The sequence below is a fragment of the Numenius arquata genome, chromosome Z, assembly GCF_964106895.1.
Source record: "Numenius arquata chromosome Z, bNumArq3.hap1.1, whole genome shotgun sequence".
Classification (NCBI taxonomy): domain Eukaryota; kingdom Metazoa; phylum Chordata; class Aves; order Charadriiformes; family Scolopacidae; genus Numenius; species Numenius arquata.
In genome coordinates this window covers 36,323,033-36,335,229 of record NC_133616.1, presented here as the reverse complement: position 1 = coordinate 36,335,229, position 12,197 = coordinate 36,323,033, and the positions used below count along the sequence as shown (strand labels likewise).

Genomic DNA, 12,197 nt, shown 5'->3' with positions numbered 1-12,197 from the left:
CCCATTTTGAAAGGACAGTATGGATATCAACAATTCAACCAAAAGAAATACCAACGCATTCAAATTCTCACACTGGTAGTTCACAAACATTTAAATTTTGATCACAAAGTCAGAAGAGTAACATCACTAAGGAAGAACTATGGCTTTTTAAATTGAATATTAGTTTCAATGCTCAGCTATTGATTTAAAAACATATCTTGTATGTACTGTCAACATGCATGTCAAATAGCTATTTACATATCATGAAACAATATAACTTTTTTTTGTTATTTAATATATTTTTAATATTTACTTGTAAATAAAGCGAGGGAGTTAAAACGACTTATAAGTCAATGTTATCATGGCTACATTAGATTTTCAGTGGGTGTCCTGGATATTAAATTGGTCCAGAATGAAAGAATGCATCTGTTTTTCCAGCTAATGAAATATTTTTCATATGAAGAGTTTGTTATAGCAATCCTATTTGTTATCAATGCTAGTGATACCAAATAGAGTATTTTACATTGCTCCCTGATCCACAAAGTGGTCAAAACAAGACAGTCCAGCTGTCCACAAAGTACTGTTCTTTTCCTGCAAACACAGTATAAAATAAGACATGAAGACCAGAACAGGTCTATGCACAGCTTTTCACAGTAACCAGGAAACATAAAACACGAAACAAAGCCAGCAGTAGGCGAAGCCCCTATCACTCCACTTTCCACAAAGAAACAGCCCACCTTCCTTTTTCCTCTTCTACCCAAAAATACTTACGGACACACATAGTCCCATAAATTCCTAACATAGCAAAGGAACAGGCATTATAGCCATCACTGACAGGAAAAGCTTGTGTGCTAGAGAAGAAAACACCAACAAGAGCACCCTAAAAACAGTGCATGTAACTGCAGGGAAAAAAACAAAAAGCAGGGTACTCTTACTTTTTGCTGAACCATAAAGTTAGAAAGGAAGCCCTCAATTAGGAAAATACCACCCTTTTTTAGCAGCAAGGGATGCCATGTTACCTCTGAAATGAAAGCTGCAATGAAAAAAATGAAGCCTGTTGGTGTTTTTTTTTTTTTTTAAACTAATAATGGGTAAATTGTTAAAACACTTGTTTGAACAGAAAACAGAACTTTTGGCAAATAGAGGAAGTGATCCTAGGCTTCAAAATATGAAATGAAGCTAATCAAACCAAAGTCACTTTGTGAATTATCACCAATAGCATAAGGAAAAACAGAGGACATGCTTCTTCCAACTCTCCGTATCTCCAGCAACATAAGACACTCAACTAGATGTGGAAAAGAGTCTTAAATCACACTGTTTTGTTCCAAGTGAGGCTTCCATGAAGTTTTCCACCACACGATACTTTAAAGAACCTTTCCTATCTTTTTAGTTACAGAATAGGAAGCAAAAGCACCTGTAGTTCAGCACTTAAGCGACTGAGCGCTAGGAGACCAAATACGTATCTTCTGCTTTAGGAATGCACATTATTTTGCACCAAATGAAGTACTTCCACCAACGAAAAGGAGTGCAAGAAACCAACTACAGAATATGCTATAAATGAATTCTTAAAATATAGTTACCAAGTGGTTTAAATAAACAAAATTAAAAAGAAAGCACCTGAAAGCTAAAGAACAATACTCTTGGCCCAGAAACTCTACTCACAGAATGAGCTTCCAGAGATACAGCAAATCTTACAAAATAAAAAAAAAAAAAAAAAAAAACAAAAAAACACAAACCACACACATAAAACACAAAAACCAAAACCAACCCCAAACAACAGAAATAAACAAACCACTCTGATTTCCTTCACCAGGAGCAACTATGCTCACAAAAGCAGCACCTCCATCTGCCCCCAAAAAATAAGAATCACAGGAGACAATGAGATGGGAGTAAAACACACACCAGATCAGCAAGTAATAAGAACATAGGCATCGAAGATTTTCCATGGAAGGGTCTTGAGATACTAAGATGGTAGGCAGCAGCGTAAAACCTTAAAATAGAATGCAGCAGTTGAAGCAAGTAACAGAGACCAGATACTGTTTGACCTTTGCCTTTCCACTGCCCCCCAACAATGTTAAGCCAGTCACAGAAATGGAACAACAAGGTCCCAAAGGAAACACAAATTAAAAAAAAAATAATCCATGTTTCCTTTGCAGTTGTTTTCAGGACAATTACTCAACTTATCAACTAATTCTCAAGTAAAATTAGAAAAGGAACACTCAAATTAAAAGTTGTTTATTAAGTGATTATCAAAATAATTATACAATGCTCTACTGCAGACGCAATAATAATTTTCCCAAAACAGTATAATACAGAGGCAAACATTCTTCAGATTGTTTATGGAGGAGACTTGTACAAAGCTGAGAAAGTAAAAAAAAAAAAGAAAAATCAATCTGGGAGCTCTGGACTATCTTCTTAATTTGGCTTTCTCATTTTTGCAAATTCCATCACAGAATTACAAGATAACATGAGTTTTTGTACAGTGACTGCAACAAAATTGTTGTGCTTTTAACAGGCCCCCCTCCAAGATCTTCCTTTTTATGATTCAAGCTCCCACAATGTTTTTAAGGAGTCTTAAGGAAAATACCAAACACTGCAAACCTAAGCTGCAGAAGTCAATACTTACCAGCAGAATCTTAGCTTTAGAAGAATGGAGAGAAAAAAAAGGAAATCTTCAAGATATATTTGACTCTCTAGACACCTTTACATGGTGGAAAGTGTTACCTTAAATGACAGAAGAAATGCGAAGAAGAAAAAGAACATAGGTTTGAACATAAAGGCCACCATCCCAGATGAGAAAAATGTCAGCTCCAGGATCCTGTTGCAGAAAAGAGACAATAGCCAAAAGCAGATGCCTGGAATACCTGTGGTTAGAGCAAAGCTATCATGCACAATACTTCCACTAAGACTGAGGAGCTTCATTAGCCAGAGAAGGCTTCCACATATTTAGCCAATGGACACCACATCATCAACAGATTCCAGCTCCCACTGGAAAGACTTCATTTCAGAAGTTCAGTTTATATGACAGTGAATAGAATAGCCCAAGTAGGTCTGGAGAAGTAGAAAAAAACCTTGGCATGTTTTATTCAGGTGCTAGATAACTGTTGGATATATACATCTATTTCCATAACCTCATTCAGTGTTCCTTAGAACCAACTGAAACTTTCAGCCTCAATCATTTGATAAATGTTTTTGGTTTTTTTTTCTTTGATTAAGGCTAATCCTTTAGTTCTAGTACACTGTTAAACTAGGTTTCAGTTGGGAAGTCTGTTTTGGAAGTACAGTTTATATGCCTGTGAACGTAATTCTCCAAAGAAAAAAACCAATAAATAAAGCCAACCTTAGGCAATTTTATCCAATTTCTGGATTAAAAGCTAACATACTCTCACTAATGTCTTTAAACACATAACATTTCTATCCCAAGTGCCTGCTAAAGTAGTCTCCAGAAGAGATAACCCTACCCAACAGAATAGAACATAAGAGCATAAGATAAGGAAAGTCTTAATAGCAGCTCAAACACTTGTACTGTGAAGGACTTCACAAACTGGCAGTGGTTGCCCTGAGGAGCTGCAGCGCCCTGCCACAGAAATACTCAAAACTTGACTAGACACCATCCTAGGCAACCTGCTCTAGGGTGGGGTGGAATAAATGTTCTCAAGAGGTCACTTCCAACTTAAATAGTTTCATGATTCTGATTAACAAGACCCACAAATGTTAGATGACAATTTAAGACAAGAACCAAATCCAAATGAAACTAAGGAAATCACAGCAGATTAAATATAATTCCAGTAAAGGAATTAGTTGGTCTATAAAAACTTTATATCTTAACTGTGAAGAAATTAGAAAAGCATTACGCTAACATTGCCCATATATATTTATGTTTTCAAGTGGCCTGTCTTTGCACAAAGTTTTCATATGAAATATGAATTTAAAATGGATTAACCATCCCTGAATAATTTTATCAGTTGACCTTTAAACCAGCTGAAGAAGCTTAGTGAAGCCTATTTTAGTTCCTATCCAAATTCAGAGTAACTTCACAAACCTTCAAAACAGGTTAATTATTTTAGATAAATCCTACTTTTGAAAAACTGCATAATTGACTAGGTTATCACCTCTTTTACTCACTAAAATATGCTTTCCCTCTTCTTTGCGTAACATACATTCTTAAATATGTCTCTTTACATTTAATGATGGATTAGTAAAATGATGAAGTATGTAGATGTCTACAACACTGCTTTCAGAAAAGAATCCCCGCTTGTAGATTACTGCTTCAATTCCCTTTGTTTTATTAAAAACCTGAAATAAACCCTGAAGACATGCATCTCCTGTTAGAAGGACAGTATGTATTAGATTCTAGATACCCAGAGCTGGAGAAATTACTGCAGAACACAGACTGAGTTCTGTTTTCAAATACAGGAACTACTTACTTCCATGTTCTTTTTCACTAGTTTCCCTCCCAGGAAGCTACTTGATATGATACGAGACAAAAATATAGGAATGGCAAGATACTATGCATAAGACATAAATATATTTAGAAGTATTTTCTGATTGTTGACTTCAAAATGATTGGAATGGGTTGATCAAGGAACAAGTAGAAATGCACACGTAATTGAATGAATCTAAAGGGGAAATCAGATACTTAACAACAATTTGTGTACATCAAGTTATATTATCAAAGTGAATAGAAATTCAGATTTGTACTGTTTACTTCAAAGTTTCTATTATTTATAATGCTCTTCAAAAATACTTCATGCTAGTACGTTTTAGTAATATATAATTTATGTTCAACGAGCAAATGAGCAGAGCACAGGGCCTTCCTTCTGCCTCCACCAAATTTTGTCTGATACTGCACATCTGCATATCGAAAAGAGGTAACTAGATTATCACTATAAAGAGTTTCCTAAACTTCTCCCACAAGAAAGTTAAAATATCCTCAAACCATTCACTGTTTAGTATTTCTAAAAAGGATTTTTATTGACAGTTCCCTCTCCCTGTAGTTCTCCTTTGCAACGAGTTTCTGTAAGAAATCTGGATTCTGCCCACAGCAGAAATCCAGTTCCAGTTGCCAGGTGTACCAATGCTGCTTTAGCAACAAACCACTACTAACTCTAACATGGACACTATTTTCTGTTCATGATTACATCAGCCCAGCCCTTTGTGGATTTAACCAGACCACGACCCACACGAAAATACTGGTTTGGCCACCAGGAAGCAAGTGAGAAAGCAACCACAGCATTAGATGTCACCTTCTTCTCTGCCGCATCCCTGAGGTGTAATCCACTTGTTTGGTAGAGAATTAGTGTAGATTTCTATGACAAGACCTCATATTGTCCACATTTCGTTATTTTCATTAAATGTACCTAAAAATAAGCCATGAAGGACCAATTGGAAAAATGAGGGAAGTGCACCTGTGAAGGGAGGTGACAGGGTGACAATCTGGGGGAACTTTTGAAAGTACAACCGTAATAACTCATAAAGCCCTCCCTCCCAGGGACAGCTTGGGCATACTTAGTCCTGCTGCAAGGTAGGGAAAGAAATTAAATGACCTCTAAAAGTTCCTTCCAGACCTACATTTCTGTAAAATCCCTCCGTTCATTCATTTTTCCAGGAGTTGCGCAAGGCAGCACCTCAGTACTCTTGCCATCACACATCAAGCAAGTAAATGGTGTCTTCTTGTGGAATGGGGAGAAAGAAAAAGCTTCCAGGCCAAGTGTTTGCTTTAAAGCCAGAGAAAGAGCCCGGGGCCGTTAAATTCACCTCACGCAACTGCTCTCCCACTGCCACCGCGGCTGCGGAGGCGCCATGCTGGACCCGGGGTCCGCCGCCGCCCAACAGGTGGGCGCCGCACCCCCCTCGGCGCCGTGGGGCGCCCGCCAAAGGTGTGATGGATGCTGAGGCGAATCCCCGCGGCAGCCACCCGGTCCTCCTGCCCCACACGGGGCAGCCCAGGGCTCTGCTCCCACCTCTTGCCCTCCGCGTCCGCCAGAACCGGAATGCGAACTCGCGGTACTTCGGAGCTGTGGGCAGGAGAGGGTTCCCGCAGAAGGCGGGGGGACGGACGTGCGCGCCCGACCCCAGCCGCGCCGCTTCGGGCTGCCTCTCACCGCCGCGCCCGGAGGGAAGGGCCCCGTCTCTCCCGTACCTGGCAGCGGCTCAGCTCCTCCGTCAGGCTCCGCAGCTCTTCCTCCAGCTCTGCCACCCGCGCTGCCGCCGCCTCTGCGCGCCCCGAAGCCATCGCTGCCGTCTTGGTGAGAGCCCCTCACCCCCTCTGCGGAGGCGGCGAGGAGAGACGAGGGTTCCGCGCCCGGTGGAGAGGGCGCGGAAAGCCCCCGCCTGCCCGCCCGCTCCTGAGGGAAAGGGGAGAGAACCGGTGCCGTCAACCGCACAAATGAAAACTTTCCCCCCCTCTCAGCTGCACTTACCGCGCGGGCGAGCGCCGGAAACCGCAGACAAGAAGGACGCGGTGCAATGACGTCAGAGCAACGGCTGCCCCGAGAAAGAGTAGGGGCGAGAGGCAGGTTTGAATTTGCCCGCCCGAGTGGCAGGGCCGCGCATGCGCCCTGGCCCGAGGTACCGGCCGGCCGGCCCACCGACCGCCTGCCGCGCGCGCGGAGGCGGCTAGTTGGTCGTAGCGGCCGTTAACGGCTCGTCTTCGTGTCGCGGGGTACCGCAGACAGGGCCGGCTGGGCGCTCGGTGTCGGTGCGGGGGATGTAAGGGTGATACACCCCTCAGCGGCAGGGGCTCGCACCTCGGAAGCGCGGGCGGTATGTGGCACCTGCCCAGGGTGGGGTGGGAGCCTGCCGTTTTCCTCACGAACCGGGAGCAGCTGCGCTCTAGCTACGGTGCTGAGCGCAGGACTTTGCAAATGCCTGGGAATCCAGCAGGTTTCTGCCCTTCCCGAGCCGTCGTCCTAACTCCTAGAGTTAGTTGTCTCACACCTCTCTTGGTGATACTGGAGATTTGCATATGAACGGTGCAGATATTCCTGGGTGTTCTGCTGTGGGTGCTGAGGCTCCAGCCTGGTTTAGTTTGCTAAAATGTAGCATGCCTCTTCGGAATTATTTTTCTTTTCTCTGAATTAGGTACTAACATTTGTGGATAGAGCAGCCTGGTCTAGTGGGACATGTCCCTGCCCATGGCTGGGGGCTTGGAAGTAGGTTACCTTCAAGATCCCTTCCAACATAAACCATTCTAAGAGTCAGGAGCCTGGTTTTAGAGTAGTTCTTGATAGCACTTGAGGATGCACAAGCACCAAAACTGTCTTTCTGCACAGGAAGATTATTCAGATTTATTGTTGAGTTGGATTTGAGAGCCTACAACTGAAAGTTAAGAAAGGCATGGAAGTTCTGTTATCGTACATTAAATATTTGGGCTGCTATGTAAATGTACTGGATTTAAGATTGTGATATGCAGAGTATTTGGCTTTGGAAAAAAGGGTTAAACGATGTTGCCAAAGCAAATCTTTGCATGTTTCCTGTAGCCTACGTGGGAAGCGAAATACTCATAAAAAAACTAGAATTTTCTGAAACAAAGAAAGAAGTTGAAACATGAGGTGAGGATATTTTTTTAGCCTGGAAATAAGCACCAGCTGAATTGCATTTCACCAATGTCAGGGGCTTGTAGGAATATCATATGTGTTTTCACGCAGAAGTATGTTTTCCCCGCCGTTGTAACTTTTGCACAGATTTCAGAAAACTTGCCCTGAATGTGCCACTATGGCAAGAAATAGAATTCTTACTGTGTGTGCATGCAGAGGAGATTTATATACCATGCGAATTATATATTAAAATGTCCAACCTTTCCACCCATGGCTCTGACAGAAAGATTCCAGCGTCCTCAGTTATGGATGAAACCCATACAAGTTGTTTTTTGCAGCACATTGTGCTCTGGAGTCCCTTCTCAGAAGAAGAAAGTGACTATGCTACTCAGGGCCAAACTATCTATTTTTATATAAAAGTATTTTTATTATGACTGCAATTGTTATCTGCACAATTATGAATGCAAATTTTAAGGTGAGAGACCACATTTGAGTACTCTGTCCAGTTATATGAGGATGTAAGGAGATTCCATCTGTACAGGATTCCATCTGTAAGGAGAATCATCTGATCAATACTGTGTCTCTCCTTGGAACATCCTTTATAATATTTATTGTTGTTCATCACTCCTTGTATATTAAATCATTCTTATATTCATGATCTTACACTTTCAATTATTTATCTTTGTGTGTTATTAGGTGTTCATTTAACCATAATGACCACCCTATAATAATTCTAACATGTTTACATTTTTACCTTTTTCTTTGCTTTGAGGGATTTTTGCTTCTTTTTTCCGTTAAACTATCCAGTCACTTTTCCCCCCTTCACTGCCTTTTAATAACCATCTTTTTTACTTTTCATCTGTTTCCTAATATTTTTATCATTGTCCCCTTGACCGTTTGTTCCCTATTACACGTGGGCAACAAGAAGCTTACTTTACTTAAAAACAATATACTTGGATTAACTGCTAAACAACTGTAATGACTAAATGGGATTTAAAAACATTTTCCAAGTACAAGGTCGTTCAAAGTTTAGCTGAAAATATTGAGTTATTACAGGGGCTAGGTTCACAGCTTGACACAATACAAAACAAAAGGCCACAATCCCTATAACTTTACAACTTAAAAGAGAAATCTGTGCATTTGCTATTAGTGTAGGCACAACATGTTATCACAATAAGCACACAAGCAACACTTCCCCATAGCCAGATACTTATTTTATGGGTGCCATATTTTTGTCTACAGTTTTGTCTACATTTCTTTTCCTGCCATTTCATAAATTGGCTCTCTATTATTAACCGAAACAGCTTTCATGATATTTCTTAGCATATTTTAGAAAACCTAAAACATGCAGTTAGTTGGCAAGTTTTGATGAATTGAGAGACCTTGCCTTGTCTTGGAGAATTTTGTACATCACCGTTCTCCCAAATTTCTGCATTTTGGAACACCTGCATTTACAGCTACCAAATGTATGAGACTGTTAGGCAGAATTCTTCCAAGCCTAAACATTTTCCTTTGGATTTCACTTTTTTTTTTTTTCAAATGAAACAACATTCTGTTCAAATTAGGTCAACAGAAGAAATTTTCCTAATATGCAACTGTTGAGTAACCATGCAATTTTTTGTGGCTTTTCCACTTGTAAGAGGTCTATTAAAAATACATTACACAACTGAAATCTAGTTGCTATGGCTTTTGTCACTTACAGTGTCTACGAAAGTTACACAAATAAAAGTGCTCCCTAAGTTGCCTCAGTGGCAGCAAACATAAACGGTTTTGTTTGATTTTGAGTTGGGAATTTCCACATATTTCTTTGAAACATGTCCATATATGTTGCAGTTAATCCTGATCACATAATTTCTTTTTCCTGTTTCTCTGTTTCCTCTCCTTATCTAAATGTTAAAACATTACTCCATCTATTGTGGCAACCCACAGTACTGCATTATTAGAAGACAAGAAACATAAGTACATAATAGAGCATTCTCATTTTCTTTTAAACAAAAGATGTCATTGCTATTCTGATTTTAATTAGAAGTTTAACATTTTCTACTAGTGAATTTGCGTATCTCCTGTTGATTGTTCTTGTTCGTCGCCAGTAATTTGCTAGGAAAGTCCATCATCAGACAGGTACTTTCTGGAAGATGCTTTTTAGCAACAGCTGGTGCCAAAATTGCTGAAATTATTTGTAGCAGGTTTTGGCAATGTCTTCAATATTTTAGTAATGTATTATAACCCTAGAAATATGTTAGATCTTGTTCAGACAAATAATTCAAAACATGCTCGCTTCCAGCCAAGGTTTCTGGAGGTTTTGTGATGTGGGTTTGTTTTGGGGTTTTTTTGTAACTGACTAACTATAAGGTAGTTTATCTATGCATTCAGGGCTGCGAGGGACATTCTTTTCAGTTTTGTGACAGCTGTTAATAATAACATGATTATAGTTGTAGGAAGAATAGTTTTGGGATATAAAAGTGGCAAGGTCTGTAGCATCTCATAACTGAGATAACTGTCATAACTGAGAGACTGTTTAGATGGAACAAATTGGTGAAAAGTGTACTCGACCAAAACTACCAATTTTTTCCAACTGCATCTAATAAAAGACCCCATTCCTACCATTATAATGCATCCAACTGAATTTGCACAGTTAAAAAAAGCAGAGCGGGAAATAGTTGGCATGATAGATTCACTGACACAGGGACTTGGAGTTCCACTGCTAGCGTGACTCACTTTTCACACAGGGACAAGAAAGTGTCATTTTCATGTCACGAACCGAGATGAAGGTAGTGAAGGTCTGATGTGCCCCTGAAAAGACAAGAGCTGGAACCAAATAGCAACCTAAAATTTATCAAAATGACTCGGACACCGCTAATATAAATTTGGGCATGTCAACGGAACAAAGGCCGGAGGAAGGAGGTAGTTAACAGTGTCCTGGTTATGGGGATGGTGTTTACCCCACCCCATAGCACCTGCCAGCAACATGAGGCCTAGAGGGAGGGTCCAACAGCTGGAGGCAATTAAGAGGAGGAAGCAGATTCCAGAGTTTGGCTGTCCTGGCAGAGGGAGATTAGGTTTGTGTTGCAGTAAAATGAGGGAGATGGGTTTAGCTGAGCCTTGGGAGTTGATTGTTTCATTGTTCATTTGTTTCTTAGTGAAATTAAAGCCTAGAAAGGAGCTGAGCTTTGACCCTGCATGTGGTGTGTAGCTTGTGTCATAGACTAACTGGGAGAGTCACCTGGTTATGGAAGGGTTGCACGGAAAATGGAGAGCTGAGTTTCATCACTCTGAAAGAGGGTGTGAAGAGTACGTGGCCACCCAGACTCAGTGAAAAGACATGATACCCTTCTTAACCCAAGGAGTGGTTGCTGGAAGGGGCAACACGGTCCACGACCACCCAAATTTTGTAGAGTATGCAGAGGACACAGATGAGACTCTCCCTAACCCTAGGGATAGCAGCTGAGAATATACACCTACACATCCCCACTCCTACCAGACCATTATGTTCATGCACATGTATACAACACGAAAGCCACAAACATATGCAAGTGCAATATATATTGCAAACATATGCAATCTACCCATTTTTAATATTAGATATCACTTTTGTGACAGTTTGTGTGTTTTAGTGTTGTACACTGTTTAGCAACGCACTGGAACGTACTAATTTTCTGGCTGTGAACAGATTAAAAGAGTAAGTACTGGAATTAATAAGAATTTCAGCTTTAAGGCTAGTAGGTCGAGGGAAGTCATTCTCCCCCTCTACTCTGCACTGGTGAGGCCACAACTGGAATACTGCATCCAGTTCTGGGCTCCCCAATTCAAGATGGATAGGGAACTACTGGCAAGAGTCCAGCGAAGGGCAACGAGGATGACTCAAGGATTGGAGCATCTCCCTTATGAAGAAAGGCTGAGAGAGCTGGGACTCTTAAGTCTGGAGAAGAGAAGGCTGAGGGGAGACCTTATCAATGCTTATAAGTATCTGAAGGGTGGGTTGAAGGAGGAGGGAGCCAGACTCTTTTCAGTGGTTGCCAGTGAGAGGACAAGTGGCAACGGGCACAAGCTGGAACATAGGAGGTTCCACCCAAATATGAGGAAGAAACTTCTTTACGGTGAGGGTGACAGAGCCCTGGAACAGGCTGCCCAGGGAGGTTGTGGAGTCCCCTTCTTTGGAGATTTTCAAGACCCACCTGGATGCAGTCCTGAGTAACATGCTCTGACATGCTCTGGGCAATCCTGCTTCGGCAGGGGAGTTGGACTAGATGATCTTTATGGTCCCTTCCAACTCTAAAAATTCAGTGAAATTCAGTGAAATTTAAAAAAATGCTACATTTTAAGCTTCTTTTATTTAGAAATAATAGGATTTTGAACGGAAGTTTTAATTTTAATATCTCGGGCAAACTGCAAAATTCATTTAAGTGTAACTTACCTCCTTTTACATGGTGGAGGGATTAAGGTGTAGTCAGGTTAATTCACAGCAGAGTGCACAGCAGTAGCCTTGATAAAGCTACAGTTATTAAACAGGGCATAAATCAGAACCCAGCAATGTTTTTGCTCAGAACACAGCCAAGGCATATGATTTTCAGGTCTTTGTTTTACAATTCATACTGTCTTTAAAAAAAAAAAAAAAAGAACTTAGGAAAACAAACAAATTGAAACAAAATATAAGCACTGGTAGTTTAGTCAAAAAACATT

At 40.8% G+C, this 12,197-nt stretch overlaps 1 protein-coding gene across 1 annotated transcript in view; it reads right to left on the bottom strand.

Annotated features, from left to right (window-relative positions):
- Window positions 1–6,406, bottom strand: part of CNTLN (centlein) — a 208,818-nt gene extending 202,412 nt beyond the window's left edge. The window contains exon 1 of the mRNA XM_074166843.1: window positions 6,122–6,406. Within this exon, the coding sequence (XP_074022944.1) occupies window positions 6,122–6,214 (93 nt within the window). The 5' untranslated portion in view covers window positions 6,215–6,406. The remainder of the gene's footprint in view (window positions 1–6,121) is intronic.
- Between the last annotated feature and the right edge of the window lie 5,791 nt (window positions 6,407–12,197).